General features: G+C 37.8%; 3 protein-coding genes across 4 annotated transcripts; all 3 read left to right on the forward strand.

Moving 5' to 3' along the window:
- Positions 1 to 1,930: 1,930 nt before the first annotated feature.
- LOC122406445 (skeletal aspartic acid-rich protein 1-like) lies at positions 1,931 to 3,168 on the forward strand. 2 transcript variants are annotated; one of them, XR_006259963.1, is made up of 3 exons: positions 1,931 to 2,223; positions 2,396 to 2,802; positions 3,068 to 3,168. XR_006259963.1 is itself a non-coding variant. In XM_043411895.1 (2 exons), exon 1 carries the CDS (start codon positions 2,387 to 2,389, stop codon positions 2,795 to 2,797), a length of 411 nt encoding a protein of 136 aa, XP_043267830.1. In that variant the 5' UTR covers positions 1,931 to 2,386; the 3' UTR covers positions 2,798 to 2,802; positions 3,068 to 3,168. The 2 variants fall into 2 exon arrangements, 1 of the variants encoding a protein (XP_043267830.1); XM_043411895.1 differs by having other exon boundaries at positions 1,931 to 2,802.
- Positions 3,169 to 5,853: 2,685 nt separating this feature from the next.
- LOC122406342 (uncharacterized) lies at positions 5,854 to 7,420 on the forward strand. Its single transcript, XM_043411740.1, has 2 exons — positions 5,854 to 7,300; positions 7,413 to 7,420. The coding sequence occupies exons 1-2, from the start codon at positions 5,854 to 5,856 to the stop codon at positions 7,418 to 7,420; spliced, it is 1,455 nt and encodes a 484-aa protein (XP_043267675.1).
- A 6,560-nt stretch (positions 7,421 to 13,980) lies between these two features.
- Positions 13,981 to 15,195, forward strand: LOC122406343 (uncharacterized). The gene has a single exon (XM_043411741.1). The coding sequence runs from the start codon at positions 13,981 to 13,983 to the stop codon at positions 15,193 to 15,195; it is 1,215 nt and encodes a 404-aa protein (XP_043267676.1).
- Positions 15,196 to 20,004: the final 4,809 nt, after the last annotated feature.

Below are 20,004 nucleotides of genomic sequence, written 5' to 3' on the forward strand. Positions count from 1 at the left end.
CGATGACTTTCGAACCTTCTAGAACGATGACGTCATTTCGAAAGTTCTAGAACGTCATTTCAAAATATTCTATGAGACACCATTTCCTGTTTTACCGACTGAAAATTTCGGAAAAATGTTGGAATCATAGATGCCACAGCTAATAGTCGCTCCTGATACATTCCAAGAATTTTTAAATCTGATTGATGACGTCATCCCGATTTTAAAATTCTGGAAAAATGTGTGTCATAGTGGGGGTGTATCCTATAAAAGGAGATTTTACCCCTCATCGTCACTTTATGCTGAACCCTTGAGCATTACGATACTGTAAAAAATAAGCTGAGCAATGGAAGCCATTTTAGATTTGCAAGGTTTCAAGATGCCTATCAATAATTTCATATTGAAAGAACTAGCCGTCATTAAAATTTATCCCAATGCGGAAGCTTACGAGGAGTTTGGATGCTTTCTAGTTAAGCCTCCATGTGAATGGGATAGTTTGCCAGCCAAATATAAGAGTCAGAATAAGTGGTGTGAACGTAACCATCACGGTATCCCATGGAATGCTGGTGATATTCCTTATGATGAATTAAAGAACGTATTTGACATTATTTTAAAAAATGTGAATTTAGTTTATGTGAAAGGGTTGGAAAAACAGCAATGGATCACAGATATTCTAGGAGATTCAAAGTTGATAATTAATATGGAGGATTTGGGTTGCCCCGCATTGCGAAAATTACCCACGCCAATATATCAGCATTACAAGTATCACAATGGGGTACGCGAATACAATTGTGCCTTTGAAAATGTTCAACGTTTGAAGGAATGGTATTTGAAGCATGGTGTTGAAAATTCATCATTTCCACGATCCTTAAGAATCTTCGCTACATTGGGAAGTCTGAGAGCAATGAAGACGGAGGATATCGCTTGTCTTCCTCAAGAATTTATTCTAACTTACGCATGGAAGGACATTGACGACGTATGGGACAGACTTCCTAAAGAATGGCGCATCGATGAGGATTTCATGAGTTATCGCCAATGTCGAAAACACTATCAAAAAATGGATACCGACGAATTCGATGGACCTATACCATTAATCATAAATTGTCTCAAATGTCAATTTTTTTCTGAAAATCTGTATGATGAATATACATAAATGTTTTCAAGTTTTTGAAATCTAACAATAGTGCTGATAAAAAGAGAGAAATATCAATTACTGATTAAGAAAGAAATAACTCATCTTTTAAATATGACCTCAGTTATGAGTCGCACTATAGAACAACAAATCCGTGATAGTTTGAGCATGCTTGTAACATGATGCTCTGCGGATGCCCCTACCACGTGGAGAAAAAGTAATTATTTATATTTTTCTGGGGGTCACCGAGTGACGTAAGTATGTATAATCAAGTTTGCTCTATGATTCAAGAAAAAATTTCGAATTATTACCTGCTTATTCAAATACGTTTATAACACATGTTTTTCAGCAGTAGAGCGTCTTATCTCCTGTAACCCGATCTTCTTTTGCGTGGTCCAGTGTCACGAGACTCACGAAATATGCATTACGCAATTATTAGTATACTAATTGTTTAAAATAATGTTTTATGTGAAATATCTTTTATAAAAAATGTTTTGCAATTATAATTTGTAAATAGAAATAATATTAAAAAAAAAAATCTTTGGAAATGCATCTGAATTTGAAATTATTATTTATTGAATATTCTTACTGATACATAGTTTTGTAGAAACTTCCAGAACCATCTATCGCTAAGAAAATGTTCTATTTTAATAAAATATCATTTTTTCCATTTAAAAACAATTTTTGATTGCGAGTATTGGATCACTTTTATCATTAAAAGCATAATATATATTGTTTGTTAAAGTAATTTTTTATTTTGCATATTATTTTGAAATTTATTTATTCGAATGTTCTCGATATTCTTATAGAAGTATATGAAGAAATTTCTAGAATTAGTCGAACAATTTTGTGAAAAGTATCTAAAGTAACCTACCATTTTACTTGATTCAAAGAGAACATTTTGTAAAGAAGTCTGAATATTTATATTAAAAACTAATTCAATGTTATAATTAATTTTTGAAAGAATTTAATGAGAATTTGTGTAAGTCGTAGTTGAATCTTTCTCGAAGCATTAAACATAAACATAAACATTTGAGACTATATAAAGCGACACATCGCCAAGACGGACCCATCAATCGCTGAGAGTCACCGAACAGCCAACATTATAATCAGTGAGTAATATTTCGTGTGTAACCTTTTTAAAGTCTTCAAACATCAATTGTGTGGAGTGATTGTTAATCCAAAAATAATTTTCAACGTGATTCTGAATTAATTGTAATAAACAATTGATTTTAAGAGGATTTAAAAATTCTATTTCTATAAGTTTTCATTTAAATGTTAAAGATTATGGAAGTATCATCATCAACTCGTACAACAGTCGTTGCGGTCAGCGTACCGCGACAATGGTTGTCAGCGTGTTCAAGGGATGTATTGGAGAGCATTTTACGGCGAGCACTCCGATCATACATCGTGGCTGAAAACGATGTATCAGTAAGAATCGCGGGGATAGAGGCGCAACTGGTTGAATTCCATTTCGGTGAATACTGGTTCGTGCCAAAAAATCTCTTCGACGACAATGACGATGACAACAACGACAACAACGACAACAACGATAACACAGACAAGGAGAATGAGAATGACAACGACGACGACGACGTAATTGTCCTAGATGACAGCAACGATAACAAAGACAAGGGAAACGAGAAGGACAACGACGATGATGACGATGTAACCGTTCTAAATTAAACATGGTAAGTAACCACATTTTTTTCTATTATCTTGTCTGTAACATTTTTTCTACACGTTCCATCTGTAAACGTGGATCGTTCACGTTTCTATTAATTATTTGAAAATTTAATTTTTCTCATAAATTTTATATTCAATATAAAGTCATAGGTTAAAGAGTTAAAGTTATTCTTGTTAACGAACGATCTAGGTTTACAGACGAAAGGTTAAGAATTATAATTTCAATCAAATTAACTAGAAATTAATATATGTTTCTGTGTTTTTTTTCAGTATCGTCATCAACTGCGGTTCCAATACCACGATCGTGATCAGAATTATCATCATCATCATCCCATCATAGTATCATCGGGAACGAGTATCAGAATTTTTTTATAAAGTTATTTTAACTCAAAAAAACTACTTTTTACAAAAAAAAAAATATTTCATCATGTATATGATACTTAAATCATTACTACAATAAAAAGGTTTTTACCATCCTTTATAATTATAAAAAATTGTTTTTCAATAAATATGGTAAAATTAAATGTTTATCGTGTGTACTGGGTATATTATTCCAAAATTATAACCTTCCTTTATTTCACAATAATTTCATCTTTGGACACATACGCACGCACGCAGCGTCTATCATTCAAGTAGTAGTCTATCATTCAATAAAAGAATTTAATTCTCGATCTATATACATCCTATATACATTCGATATACATACATACGATTCTATATACATCCTTATCTCAACAGATGATGAAAACAGAATCCGTCACGCTCCGTATGTAAACAGAGCAACGATGCACTCCCGAGGTTGTTTTCTATACCCATCCTTATTCAACCTATCACCAGTCCGAATACTCAAATTCACACAGCTGTTCCGTAACTTTTAGTATATTTTTTATATTCTTAAGAAAAGATGATACGAAAATATGTTTTTTACATTTTTATTCGTTGATTGTTGTTATACATTTTTCAACAATTTTGCATGGAAATAAAAATGTTTACATGAAAATAAATGTTTTTACATATAAATAAATTCACACTGATTATATTTTCCACCCAAAGGGCGCACATGAAGATGATTTCCGATAGATGCTTGAGTCATTTTTTGAAATTCCTCTGGATGTTCTTGGAATGCTTTGGTGATTCTGGCTGGTAGAAATACTTGAAATTCGTTCTCAAGTTCCATTGTGACTTGTCCTCCGAATGTTGTATTTATTTGCTTCAACCCGGTGATTTTGTAGATTTTTCCAGGCTCCAAATCTACGAACTTCTTCGTTGGCAGGAAATTATCCATGCGACTGACTTTGTTGATTACCGACAAATCCATATTACTGAGATCACTGTTCTTGATATAAATATAATTGTGACAACTTTCTTGTGAGATTGTTTGTATCACTTTTCAATTGAATGAGCTTTCGAAGTTCTTGAATATTTTTCAAAAATAATTCGATTCTCGTTTTTAACTCTCGACGATCCTTATTTCGATCTCGCATTTGACTGATGGACATCATGAAAAATTCAGCCTTTTATACTCATCTACCCCTTCTTCCTGAATTTTTTACGAATGACATCATCTATCCCGAATGATCCAGAATATTCTATTGATATTATTTATCATGAGTTATATTTTCCATCGTGAATGCTGCCATCTACTCACACATTCTGGAATATACTAATCAGATAAGGATTATTCCTAGATTTTTTTTTCGGTTAATCATTTTTCCATTGAAATCTCTGCTCATGCTCGAGTATAAATAGAGCGGTATTCGTGTGATTCTTCATTGATTTCCTACCCTGTGCACAATTATGATCTATACACAATGGAATCAAAAAAGTGTTTGCAACTAATAAGCTTGATGAAAAAAGCCTATAAATTATTAAAAAATGCATCCGGTGATCAAGTAGATAAATGGATGAAATATGGAACTCGTAATATCAAATTATTAAATAAAATATTGAAAAATTGTGATCTATCGAGTGGTGAAAAAACGAAAATTCAAACAACTATATCATTGCTCATATCATTGCGTGAAAAATTCAAGAATGATCAGAGACGTGGTGGAAATATTGGCGCGCGTGAAAAAACGACTGATCGTATTCGCTGGGTAGATCTCGAAACAGCTTTTAACAGTCGTATCCGAACCGGTGCAGTGGTGAATCTCCTTCACAAGGATCTGAGATCATTCCTGTACGATGCAAAAGTATCCACAGTCAAAAGATTAGCAAATTTAATACAAAAAGTTGGAAATCTGAAAGTGAACGTTGTATTGGCGTGTGAATTTTCTACAATGAAAAATGGTGAAATAATCGAAGAGAAGAAATTTTTCAATACTAGAAACGAAGCAATCCTTGCCGCTACAGACATTAAAAGATGGTTCGATGAAAATGTAACGGATCAGCTGTTGACGAAAATTGAGGAATTTCAAGAACGTGATTCCGGTTGGTCGTTGCGTGAAATCATAAACCTCGTAGTCAATATCAATCAGTACTTACCGTTGCGTGGAGCTTTGTCAACATTTGTTACGTTGCCTCACGACATACAGAAGAAGAAGGCTGTCGTAAATATAAAAAACAATGATGAATTTTGTTTTCTGTGGGCTGTGACAGCAGCCCTTCATCCAATGCATGATAATGTAGATAAACTTAGTTCATACTCCCAATATTTATCAGAGCTCAAGCATGACGGTATAAACTTTCCAATTACCTTAAACAGTATTCCTAAATTTGAAAAAATGAATAATTTGACAATCAACGTATATGGTATTGAAAAATGCAAACAAAAAAGTGAAATTGTACCGTTATACTTGAGCAAAAATAAATCGGAAAAACCAACGATTCACCTTCTCATGGTGGCGAGTAATATTGGTATGGAAGTAGATGATGAGAACAATTTCCAACCAATTTATCACTTTGCTTGGATTCGTAATTTGTCGCGTCTACTGAGTTCACAGGTAACAAATTATAATCAACGCACATGGTTCTGTGATAACTGTTTAAACCATTTTTATCTTCAACAGTCTTTTGAAAATCATAAACGCGATTGCTTGAGTCTAAATAAGGCGAAAATGGTGTTACCGGACGAAGAAAACAAAATATTGAAATTCAAAAATTATCGGTACAAAGAATCAGTACCATTCGTTGTGTATGCCGATCTCGAGAGTATTCTCGAACCAACTGGAAATGATATACAGTGTCAAAAGCATGTCCCACACAGTGTAGCGTATTATTTACAATGTGCCTTTGACGAGACGCTCTCAAATTTTGCAATAAAACGTGGATCTGATTGTATCGAGTGGTTCATCGATCAATTATTGTTAATAGCGCAAATGGTTGATTCTCGTGTGAATAATATCTTGCCTATGAAACCGCTCACAACCAACGAAAAAATAGCGTATAAAAATGCTGAAATGTGTCATATCTGTGAGCAGCCATTCACTCACACTGATGTGAAGCACCGTGATCATTGTCATTTTACTGGTAAGTATCGCGGTGCTGCGCATCAAGGGTGTAATTTGAACTATACCAAGTCCCACACCATTCCAATAGTTTTTCACAATCTCTCCGGCTACGACTCACATTTTCTCATTAAATCTCTGGCTACACGATTCGATGGTACGGTTAAACTTCTTCCAATTAATAAAGATAGATATATTTCTTTCACAAAATACGTCTCAGGCACAAATGTAAATTTACGCTTCATCGATTCATTCAGGTTCATGCCAAGCAGTCTTGACAAATTGTCATCTTACCTGAATGACCCTGATAAATCGATTACCCGAAAACACTGTAATAGTGTGGAGGAGTTCAAAATGCTCTCAAGAAAGGGAGTATTTCCTTATGAATACATTGATTCTTGGGAAAAACTCGATGAAAAGCAGTTGCCATCAAAAGAGCATTTTTATTCAAAACTCAACAACGAGGAAATCTCCGACCAAGACTACGATCATGCAATGAAAGTTTGGAATGCGTTCAAAATCACCTCATTAGCTGAATATTCGGATTTATATTTGAAAACTGATGTACTGCTTTTGGCTGACATATTTGAAAATTTTCGACGCAACTGCTTTTCTACTTACAAATTGGACCCTCTGCATTATTTCACGGCTCCGGGGCTTGCTTTTGTTGCGATGCTCAAGTGTACCGGGGTGGAGCTTGAGCTTCTCACTGATGTTGAGAAAATTTTGTTTATCGAGAGTGGTCTTCGCGGTGGAGTAGCACAGTGCTCGAACCGATATGCTCAAGCAAACAATAGATACATGAATGAAAAATTCGATCCAAGCAAAGAGGAAACATATCTCATGTACTTTGATGTGAATAATCTCTACGGTGGAGCTATGAGTCTGTTTTTACCCTATGATGGTTTCGAATGGATATCACATATAGATATATTCAACGTTCCAGATGATTCGCCTATTGGTTACATACTCGAAGTAGACTTGGAATACCCTGAAGAACTTTTCGAGCTACATAAAGATCTCCCACTTTGTCCGGAACATTACACACCACCCAATAGTAAACAATCAAAATTGATAACGACACTTCATTCCAAACATAGATATATACTACATTATCGAAATTTAAAACAATATTTAAACCTGGGAATGAAACTAACCAAAATTCACAGAATTCTAAAATTTAACCAAGCTCCATGGCTGAAAAAATACATAGATTTAAATACAGAATTGCGAAAAAAATCCAATAATGAATTTGAAAAAAACTTTTATAAATTAAGGAACAACGCAGTTTTTGGAAAAACAATGGAAAATGTGAGAAAACATAAAGATGTAAGAATCGTGACAAAGTGGGAGGGAAGGTATGGAGCAAAAGCTCTCATTGCAAAACCAAATTTCCATAGTTGTACAGTATTTGACAATGATATGGTTATAATCGAGATGGATCGCACCAAAGTACTTTTCAATAAACCCATTTACGTTGGATTTTCGGTTCTCGATCTATCGAAAACATACATTTACGATTTCCACTACAATTATATCAAGAAAACATTCGGAAATCAAGCAAAGCTCATGTATACCGATACAGATAGTCTTCTATATCATTTCACTGTTCCTAACATTTATGATTATATCAAACGAGATTTGCAAAAATTTGACACTTCCGATTACCCCATCAATAACGTTTATGGAATTCCTCTAGTGAATAAAAAAGTTCTTGGTTTGATGAAAGATGAAATGAATAGCAAAATAATCGAGGAATTTATTGGATTACGAGCGAAATTATACGCATTTAAGGTTTTCAGTGAGAATGGGGATAGAAAGAAGGCTAAAGGAATTAAAGGATCAACATTGAAAACAATAACATTTGAAGATTATAAAAAATGTTTATTTGATCACCACGATTCGATAAAACATCAATATTTAATTCAGAGTCAGAAACATGAGGTTTATACGATAAAACAGAAAAAATTAGCTTTGAGCTGGCAAGATGATAAAAGAATTCTGTTACCTCACACAACGGATACTGTACCATATGGTTATAAGAAAAAATAAAAAAAACTCATTTTTGTATGTGTGTGTGTATTTATTCAAAAAACCTTTACAAATCTGATTCATTTATCCATGTATTGTGTGAATTGTCGAAACCTAGCCATTTGACGAGCAGTTTATTTCCACGTTTTCGCACTATTTTTTCCACAAGGTAAATATCCGGATATTTGACTTTTGTGAGCTCTTCTTGATAGAAACCACCTTCAATTGGTTGATTCTGGTAGTCCACAAGTTTATATGTAACAGGATCGGTATTTTGTATCATACTTATGGTAAATATTTCGGTTGTCCAGTTGGGTGTATAACCTTTTTCGAAAACATGCTTGTACTTGCTGATTCGGACTCTATCACCAACTTTAAACTTTACTTTTTGCGTACCACTCACGCGATAAACTCCATAAATATTGCGTAGAATTTTTTTCTCATTTTGAACGTTTACATCTTTAGGTTTCAACTTTATTGTTCGATGTTTGCTGTCATTGTAACTTGAAATCAGATCATCCAAAATGTCTATCCATTTGTACGTACCTCGCAAACTAAATTGTTTCCACATTTTACTTTTCACGGTGCGATTGAAACGTTCGCATATTGATGCTTTCATATTGCTAAATGTAGAGTATAATTTAATATTATAACGTTGTAGGAGGGCTTTGAATTCATTATTATAAAATTCTTTACCACGATCGACATGTAATTTTTTTGGTACGCGACCCTCGGCAAGTATAGTTGCTAGAGCATTCGATACATCTCTGCCATTCTTACTCTTGATCGGCATCGCCCAAGCATACTTTGAAAATATATCAATGATCGTAAGTAAATATTTGTAACCGTTGTTGTATCGCGCATACGCAGTCATATCCACGAGATCTGCCTGCCAAGTTTCATCTAATCCTCGAATATCCACACGACGACGAGGATAGTTTCTTCTGGCAGGTCTGTGAAGCTCTTCCACCACCACTCTTTTCTTCTCACTCATTCTAGTGCGTTGGTCCAAAATTACTTGAAAATTGCGAAATGCTCGGATTCACGATTCGTTTCTCGTTTATTTTTGTCTGAAAGTTCGCTATCATCAACTCGATGTTTTTGGCTTATATTATGGATTTTTTCCAATGCTATCAGTCTGTCTTCCAATTGTGCAATGATTTCAGAATTACGCATCGTCAATTCTGCTAGTGTATCCTGATTAATACGTTGGGTGTTTAAGTTGTCATTAAAATTGTTTTCGAGAGCTCGAATCATGGTTTCATGATCATCCAGCTGGTTTCGCATGGAAGATGTAATTGTATACACGAGACGTACTTCTTGTTTAACAAAATTTTGCATTAATCGTACAGTAACAGCATCATTCTCGAGTTTAGGCTCAGCAAGATTACACAATCTCTTATTATCTATATCATATTGACCATCGAGCGTAATTTTAAATCCATTACCAGGAGGACCACGGCTCCCCGGAGAAACACTCTTATTCGACAATTGTCGTCCAAACACGTCGACACTCATGATTTAACTGAACTCGAGTAGTGTGTGTACTACCTAATAAATAATTTGAGCCTCACGCAATTCCTCGATGATGGAAATTATTTCATTGACGTGACTTGCATTGCCTGCAACTTGTGAAGCATAAAGAAGACGCAGTCTATCAACCAGCTCATTAGGGTCATCCCAATAAACGTAATCCAGGGTACTATTTCTTTTGAAAATTTTATACCGCGGTAAGGTTTTACCCAATCGTTCCGAATGTCGCGTTGGTGAGGATTTTCTCATCGGTGAATCAATCATTTGAGCAATTATATTTTTGAATTTTCTACTATTATCATTGCGAATTGCGTGATCATGAATATAATGTTTTCTATAAGCGTTTGTCGAATTGAGAATTTTGCGATAATTTTCTCTATCGTTTGTCGTTATTCGAGATTCATCGGGGGATTTTTTAAACAGTAATTCCAATAAACCCTCACTTTGATCAAAAGTCTTATCACCGATACGAATAATATTTCGCTCAAACGTAATTGGTGAATTTCCGATCATTAAACGATTTCCCTGTAATTTTCGTACTCCATACGATGTATCCAGCTCTTTCTTTTCCACCGTGTCAAACATATTTAAGTAATTTTGAGACAAATCATCACGTTTAATACTATCATCATCATCCTCAAAACTAATATCCTCTTCCGAGATATCCCCGTGAGCCGTTTGAAACGAACGTTCGAATTCATCATCTTCGTTATCGATAAATTCATCTTCTTTTTTCACGGAAGACTCCTCATTCGGTTCTTTCTTGATAGCTGATTCCTGTTTTACTGACTGATCAACCAACTTCTCCAAAGGATTCATTACGGGTTTGAAAATTTCACTCATGGCTTTCTCAGCCGTCATTTTCCCCAATTTCAACATTTTGTGTTTTCGTCGAATCGCATCGCTCGCGCTGGCAATTCGGCGTAAAATGTTTTTTTCCTTATTCAGCTCGGCTCTGTGCATATTCACACTTTTAAGGTTGCATTTCAACTGTGCGATAAAGTTTGAAATTATAAATATATAAAGCAATCGAATCCTCTCCTGTAACGACCCTTGTTCAATTCACTATCCTTGTCTATTACCACGAACCCATATTTATTATCATTCCAGCACTTTGAACATAAACTTTTAAATTGTTTGTAAGACATGTCGGTATTTACGTGATCATCGTATATATGTTTCAAATTCATTTCATCTTGCTTAAAAATAACCAGTAAATTGATATTATCACGAACGAGATGTTTTGGGATACGTGCATACGTTTGGCAGAGGTAAAAGCAGTCTACGTCTTTGTGTCGTCCCATGCAGAAAAATGCTCTCACATTGTCCTGTTTTTCACAAGCGATATCATCGAAAATCATGAGGGAATTTGGTTGAGCTTCTTCCGGTTTGATTACTAGCTCGTGATCGGTGAAGGGAAAATATTTCACTCCTTGCACAGATTCGAGTAAGCGTTTGAGAAATATGTACTTTGGCTGATTCAAAGACTTTGAATACACATACACATTCTCAAATCTCAAACCGTTGGGATGTGTAATGAGGGTGAGAAGCGCGTTGGTCTTGCCACAATTCGATGGACCACAAAATACTGCACGTATACTACTTGGTAACAGCTCCCCATGACGTTTATTCTTAGCATCGTGTTGCACGAACTCATCAAAATTCTTTATAGATAATTTGATTGGTTGATTATTAAACCTCATCATGATCATGACTGAGAGAAATAGATATAAGTACGTCGCTTATAAAGACATTTCTCAGTTGTCATCGAACTTTCGATACATACACACGAAAATGGATAATCGAGATAAAAATCCCATAACTCAGAGCATGAAGGAATACTTGAAAGATCAATTTTATCGTGGAACTAAGAAATCTGACTGGGAAGCTAAAACAATAACAGGCAGTGAGCCATTTTCAGGAAGCGTTCAGCCTGGAAAATATGGTGCAGTAGGTGATGAGAAAAAAAAGTATAAATAGGATGTCTAAAAACGGTATCTCCTCAGTAATGATCGAGCGTCGGAAGAAACGTGGAAAAGGACTTATCAACGATCTCATCAATAAACTTCCGGTTGAACTACATTTACCTGGCTATCAATATTGTGGTCCTGGTACTAAACTGAAACAGAGACTTGAACGAGGTGATCCGGGAATTAATGCGCTCGACGCGGCTTGCAAAGAGCACGACATTGCGTATTCGAAAAATCGAGAAAACATCGACGCTCGACACGCAGCGGACAGAGTACTCCACGACAAAGCTTGGCAGCGTGTTTTTGCAAAAGACGCAAATTTCGGTGAAAAAGCTGCAGCTTTGGGCGTTGCGAATATCATGAAGGCTAAAACCAAACTCGGTCTGGGTGTGAAGGGGCGGACATTCAGTTCAGGTGCAAAGAGGATGCAAGTGAAACCTAATATGAAAAAGATAGCGTTCAAACGGATCGTTGATGCAGCTAAAATGTCAATACGTCCTGGAACGGTTGATCCTATCAGAACGGCACTAAAAAGTGCTCGTGATGTTGTGAAAAAAGCGGGTGGAAAGAACAAATTTCAATCACCTCGGATCCTACGAGTACCCGAGAAAATTGGGGGTTTGCTACCATTTCTCATACCACTGTTTGCTGGGCTAAGTGCAACAGGGGCTCTTGCGGGGGGTGCAGCGGGTATAACAAAAGCCATAAATGATGCGCGAGCTGCGAAACGTCAATTGGAAGAAAGTAGACGACACAATGAGACTATGGAATCTATTGCTTTGGGTAAAGGACTCTACCTGAAACCCTACAAAAAAGGTCTGGGATTGCATCTGAAACCCTACCCAACAAAAAACCTATAAGGCTACCACACCGAGCACTCACCGATACAGATATCACAAAATATGCCAAAGCTATGAAAATTCCACATTTCCGTGGAGTTTATATGAGAAACGCGTTACCACGGAATGGACCACGAAAGTACGAATCTGTCGTTGTCAATTTGGATGATAAGTATGGTCCTGGCACACACTGGGTTGCATACAAAAAAATCAATCATAACGTCGTTTACTTTGATAGCTTTGGAAATCTTCAACCACCGCAAGATCTCATGAAATATCTCGGTGTTGGTAGCATTGTCAAATACAATTATAAAAATTATCAAGATTATGATACAGTGGTGTGTGGTCACCTGTGTCTTAAATTTCTTAATAATGAACTATAAAAAGTATCTCACAATACGTGAAGTACCAGTTAAACGTCAACTATCATGAGTGATTCTTTCACATTGACTCTCTCGGGAACGAGCTCTATTCTAGAGGCTCACTATTTCCCACCTATTGAACTATCACCATTCAAGAACTACACTCTCGGGCTCGTAGAACTGCTCACATTTAACTCAATTCCCAATATCGATGTGGGGAATAACAAATTTTATGTAGGGCAGGAAGTCATCACAATACCCACTGGGAGCTATGAAATTGAGGACATCGAGCGTTACTTACAAAGTACACTTTCAGATAAGAATATCTCCATTAGTCTAAGACCGAACAACAATACTCTGTGCAGCGAGATCAAGTGCAATCAACAAATCAATTTTATACCCAATGATTCGATTGGGCGTCTGCTAGGCTTCACCCCACGCAGACTAGAAGCCAATAAAATACACAAATCAGAGTTACCGGTAACGATTCTCAAAATTAATTCGCTACGAGTCGAGTGCAACATTAGCACGGGTGCATATATCAATGCACAACGAGTACATACGATCCATGAATTTTTCCCAGTCGTTCCACCGGGATATAAGATCGTTGAAGTACCGTCACACGTCATTTATCTTCCAATAGCCGTACAGTCAATAGATCATCTACAACTTAAACTTGTGGATCAAGACGGTCAATTGGTAAATTTTCGAGGAGAAATTATAACAATACGATTACATGTAAAATCAGCATAATGGGAATAGTTTTTGATACAAGAGTTGTACGAAACTATAAGAGTGAATCAAGATGTCGAGAACCAATCAGTCATCGAACATCTCTCAAGACGGTTACACATCCGAGAGAACCAATCCCAAGATCTCTCAAAAATCTAACACGTCCAAACATTCAGTTTCTGAAAAAATTGGGTCTGACAATTCGAGCAGTTGGAAGAAGAGAAAAGTAAAAATTCATATCTGCGGTGTTATTGTAGTTTGCTTTGTACCATGGAGAAAATTCTAGAAATACAGAAACCTATTATCTTTGATGAATCTATTGCGCACTATGAACTTCACTCACATCAACCATTCGCATCGGCAACTTTTAATAACAACAATGAAATTCGAATCGCCGTTCAACATCAGGACTTGTGTCTCCTACCAAGTAGAAGCTTTCTACATGTTTATGGTAGACTAACGAAAGTTGATGGAAATGCTGTTCAAAATACAAAATTAGTTAACAACGCCATCTGCCATATGTTCGAAGAAATACGTTATGAACTCAATGCTATTGAAATTGATCGTAACAAAAATGTCGGTCTCACAACACTTATGAAGAATTACGTGTCTCAGAGTCCTGAACAAATGTCTGTGATGGAAAATGCTGGCTGGTTGAGTAACGATGAGAGTACATTAATCGATAATGATGGTTACTTTGACCTATGTATTCCATTGTCATTGATACTGGGATTTGCTGAGGATTATAATCAAATCATCATTAATGCTAAACATGAACTGATTCTCACGAGATCAAATAACGATACCAATGCCGTTGTGCAGACTCCTCCAGCTGAGCAATTCAAAATCTCATTGCTGAAAATCGAATGGGTGGTACCGTACATAAAAATTTCAGACCAACGAAAAATTTCATTACTCAACTTCATTGCAAAGGATCCACCAATAGCACTGAGTTTTCGAACATGGGAATTGTATGAGTATCCACTACTACCCATGACGTCAAAAAACGTGTGGGTCGTTAAAACATCGACCCAGCTTGAAAAACCTCGATATGTCATAGTAGGATTTCAAACAGCGAGAAAAAGCACTGCTAATGCAAACGCGAGTCATTTTGATCATTGTAACCTTCGAGACGTTAAACTATTTCTAAATTCTCAATGTTATCCTTACGGAAATTTGAATCTTGACATTGCTCATAATCAATTCGCTCTATTGTACGATATGTATACGAGCTTTCAGGCCTCCTATTATGGTAAAGAGCCTGAACCGATGTTGAACAAAGCTGATTTTATTAAATACGCTCCACTCATTGTGATTGATTGTTCGAAACAAAACGAGTTTCTGAAATCAGGACCAGTGGATATACGTTTGGAATTTGAATCAGCAGGTGCTTTTCCAGCTCAAACCGCAGCATATTGCTTGATTCTACATGATCGAATTATTGAATATAATCCAATAAGTGGCAATGTTAAGAAACTGGTATAATTTGTGTATTATCGAATCTAATAAAATGTAAAATTTTTTTATGAAAAAAAATCAAGGAATTCTTGGAATTGATTATTTTCCGTCCCAAACACCCGCATTTACATGATCAAATTATAAAATTTAATTAGAAACGTTCGAAAATGTTTAAGGATAAATAAAAAACAATGAGTTTTCATGTGTTTTTTTTTTTATTCTTGTTACATTATTACTTCATTAGCAATTATCTCTACAAATTCTTTCAAATTCTCCATTTCACGGCGTAAGCTGCGAACATGTTTGTATATAATCTCAATTGATCCACGTATGTCATCACATCGTGCACAAAGTACTTTTTCTTGTTTCACTTTTTCCAAATTTCGTTGAAACTCCAGTATATCGTGAATAAAATCATATATTCCGTCAGGAGAATCACTTCCGAAATGCTTTGATATAACATCATCATAGCTACAGAAGTATGGTGGAAGACGACACAGAAGCTTTATCTCGTCTGGTGTTGAAGCGTTCATCATGATGACTCTATTAACTGCGCTTAGAACTTGCAACCTCTTTATACCATTACCCCTTCTCTCAAAAACATTCTGGAACATTCGAAATGACGTCATCTGATTGGTCATTTCGGTTGGATTCAAATTGCGCCATCTACAGATCCAACCTTTTTCCGAAATTTTCAGTCGGTAAAACAGGAAATGGTGTCTCATAGAATATTTTGAAATGACGTTCTAGATCTTTCGAAATGATGACGTCATCGTTCCAGAACATTCGAAATGATGACGTCATCGTGACAATGACTCAGCAAAAAAGTATCCAGAATTTTCGAAATGATGACGTCATCGTTCCAGAACATTCGAAATGATGACGTCATCGTTCTAGAACGTTCGAAATGATGACGTCATCGTTCTAGAACGTTCGAAATGATGACGTCATCGTGACAATGACTCAGCAGAATATCCAGAACCCGTGTTGTATATCTACTTATACAGGGTGATTTTGAATAGCATATAAACCCGTGACCAGCGTGTTCGGGACGCGATTTTGAACGAAACTGCAAAGGGATTTTTTTTTCAGAGCCATAGTTTTTAAATGGCAAGCATTAAAATTTGCGCTTTTTGAACCAATAGGAAGACCGCTTTCATCGATAATACGCGATGCCTCAGTTAGATTATACTCACACATCAAAGACGAAGAGTATTGTCTTTCGTTTGAAAGGCAACGTCTCGCGGTACACCTTCCACGCGCAAAGCTTTTGTCCTTCGTGTAGAGTCAGCATGGAAATTAATTGACGATACTGACGTAACTCATGATCGGCTGATGTTTTTTTTTTTACCGTTGGCCGATAACTACTGCTTTCTTATCGTTCAAGATGATAACGTAGGGTTGATTGAAATAAATCGTGACAGAAAAATTAGAACGATATAAGATTTTGTTCAGTATGAGAGGGGCCCTAAAACCAGGATGAAGGACGAAGACGAGAGCGAATACGTGAACGACTACGTTAACGAAAACGAAGACGAGAACAACGACGAGGACGAGAATGTGGAGGAGGATGAAAACGAACGACGAATATGACGACGAGGATGGGGACGAAAACGAGAACGAGTACGAAGACGAAAACGGGAACGAGTACGAAGACGAAAACAGGAACGAATACGAAGACGAGTACGAGGACGAAAACGAGAACGAGAACGAGTACGATGACAAGAATGACGACGAGGACGAGAACGAACAACCAAAATAAACAACGAGAGCGAGAACGAGTACGAAAACGAGAACGAGTACGAAGACGAGTACGAGGACGTGAACGAGTACGAAGACGAGAACGAGTACGAGGACGTGAACGAGTACGAAGACGAGAACGAGTACGAAGACGAGAACGAATACGAAGACGAGAACGAGTACGAAGACGAGAACGAGTACGAAGACGAATACGAGGTATAACGAATAGAGGACACGTTCTCGGTGTCGTCTTCGTTCTCGTTCTCGTTTTTCTCCTCGTACTCGTTCTCATCTTCGTACTTGTCCTCGTTATTCATTTTCGTTCCCAACCTTGTCGTCATATTCGTCGTTCGTTTTAGTCCTCGTTCTCGTTGTTCGTTATCGTCCTCGTAGTCATTCTCGTCCTCGTCCTCGTCATCGTTCTCCTTCACGTTTTCGTCCCCGTTCTTGTCATCATATTCGTCGTTCGTTTTCATCCTCGTTCTCGTCGTTCGTTCTCGTCCTCGTCGTCTCTCCCGTTCCCATCGTCGTCGTGGTCCTCGTTCTCGTCTTCGTCCTAGTTGTTCATTTTCGTCCCCGTCCTCGTCGTCATTCTCGTCTTCGTTCTCGCCTCTGTTTTTGTTTCCGTCCTCGTCCTCGTCGTTGGTTTCCGTCCGCTATTTCGTTGCTCGTTTTCGTCTTCGTACTCGTTCTCGTAATCGATTTCGTTCTCGTTCTCGTCTTCGTCTTCGTACTCGTCCTCGTACTCGTTTTCGTTCTCATTCTCGTACTCGTCGCTGGTTTTCATCCGCATTTTCTTCGCTCATTTTCGTCCCCGTTCTCGTCGTCATATTCGTCGTTCGTTTTCATCCCCGTTCTCGTCGTTCATTCTCGTCCTCGTATTCGTCGTCGTCGTCATTCGCGTCTTCGTTCTTGCCTCTGTTTTTGTTTCCGTCCTCGTCCTCGTCGTTGGTTTTCCTCCACATTTTCGTTGCTCGTTTTCGTCTTCGTACTCGTCCTCGTAATCGTTTTCGTTCTCGTTCTCGTACTCGTCGCTGGTTTTCGTCCGTATTTTCGTTGTTCGTTTTCATTTTCGTTTTCATCCTCGTAATCGTTTTCGTTCTCGTTCTCGTACTCGTCGCTGGTTTTCGTCCGTGTTTTCGTTGTTCGTTTTCGTATTCGTACTCGTCCTCGTAATCGTTTTCGTTCTCGTTCTCGTACTCGTCGCTGGTTTTCGTCCGTATTTTCGTTGCTCGTTTTCGTCTTCGTACTCGTCCTTGTAATCGTTTTCGTTCTCGTTCTCGTTTTCGTCTTAGGACGAGTACGAAGACGAGGACGAAAACGAGAACGAGTACGAAGACGAGGACGAGTACGTAGAGGAGTATGAGGACGAAAACGAGAACGAGTACGAGGACGAGGACGAGTACTCGTTCTCGTTTTCGTCCTCGTACTCGTCTTCGTATTCGTTCTCGTTTTCGTCTTCGTACTCGTTCTCGTTTTCGTCCCCATCCTCGTCGTCATATTTGTCGTTCGTTTTCATCCTCGTCCATATTCTCGTCCTCGTCGTTGTTCTCGTCTTCGTTTTCGTTCGCGTACTCGTTCACGTATTCGCTCTCGTCTTCGTCCTTCGTCCTGGTTTTAGGGTCCCTCTCATACTGAACGAAATCTTATACTAATTTTGCTGTCACGATTTATTTCAATCAACCCTACGTTATCGTCTTGAACGATAATAAAGCAGTAGTTATCGGCCAACGGTAAACTTTTTAACCGATAGTAGCAAGCTGTCCTACGTAAATAAAACATCAGCCGATCATGAGTTACGTCAGTATCGTCAATTAATTTCCATGCTGACTCTACACGAAGGACAAAAGCTTTGCGCGTGGAAGGTGTACCGCGAGACGTTGCCTTTCAAACGAAAGACAATACTCTTCGTCTTTGATGTGTGAGTATAGTCTAACTGAGGCATCGCGTATTATCGATGAAAGCGGTCTTCCTATTGGTTCAAAAAGCGCAAATTTTAATGCTTGCCATTTAAAAACTATGGCTCTGAAAAAAAAATCCCTTTGCAGTTTCGTTCAAGATCGCGTCCCGAACACGCTGGTCACGGGTTTATATGCTATTCAAAATCACCCTATATATATATTGTAGCGAAACACACGCGCGACGGCCCGAGCCCGTCGAAACGAACGAAACTCCGCGATCTTTAGATCGCGGACAAAACATCGCGGCGACCACGCTCGTCGTTGTTGACAGGTGGCGGCCATCTTAGGCCGGTAGGCATGAGCCCGAGCGGGGCTACCGGCGCCGCTCTGAACTTCGCCGCGCTATATTTTCGGAAATTAATTCTTTTTGATTTTAAGTCGCCCGAGCACGTAATTACGATCAAAATTTTCAGAAAAATAACACGAATTGAAGAAAAATGATCACAAGTCAAATTAATAACATAAAAACTGATCACAATGAAAAATGTAAAAAGCGACTACGACGCATGCGCGGGCAGAGCGTTGATGGGCTATAGGACGCGTACGTGACTTTTAGCGATTATAATTTTACGAATCATATTAAAACAAATAAAAATGCCAAATTGAAAAAGAAATTAAGTAATATTTGATCAGATTGAAGTTTTTACTGTTTAACATCGTAATAAGCTGTAAATCATAAAAAGCGGTAGTCTGCGCATCGTATGCTAGCCTGCTCGACCAACGGGCGATCGCGAATCATGGCAACGGGCCAATCGGAGAGGGCGTAATAAGTTGATGCGCAGAACCGAGCGAAAACGGAGATTCTCGGCGCTCGAGAATTTTATGGTGGGGACACGGGTATAAGAAGCGCTGCGCGACTCATTCGGCAGACAGTTCTCCCTGGCTAAAGAATCAACTCGGACCTCTCTCAGTACATCAGCCTCAGCAATACTACACCTATCCTCAAAATTTTTGGGGTTCCCATAGCGCGGACTCTCGGATCGACTCGGTGACGTCTCGATCCCATAGCCCGTGGACGGTGAATTGCCTATTTCCTTGGATGCCTGGATTCTCGGAGCGACTCGGCGACGTCTCGATCCCATAATCCAGGGTCCACACCTAACCTCTAAAAAATTTCCGGCTTTCCGTTGCACGG

Source organism: Venturia canescens, chromosome 2, assembly GCF_019457755.1.
Source record: "Venturia canescens isolate UGA chromosome 2, ASM1945775v1, whole genome shotgun sequence".
Classification (NCBI taxonomy): domain Eukaryota; kingdom Metazoa; phylum Arthropoda; class Insecta; order Hymenoptera; family Ichneumonidae; genus Venturia; species Venturia canescens.

What these genes read in the sequence shown, in the direction of transcription:
- LOC122406445 (XM_043411895.1), top strand. Translation starts at nt 2,387, where the DNA reads ATGTTAAAGATTATGGAAGTATCATCATCAACTCGTACAACAGTCGTT.
- LOC122406342 (XM_043411740.1), top strand. Translation starts at nt 5,854, where the DNA reads ATGGTGTTACCGGACGAAGAAAACAAAATATTGAAATTCAAAAATTAT.
- LOC122406343 (XM_043411741.1), top strand. Translation starts at nt 13,981, where the DNA reads ATGGAGAAAATTCTAGAAATACAGAAACCTATTATCTTTGATGAATCT.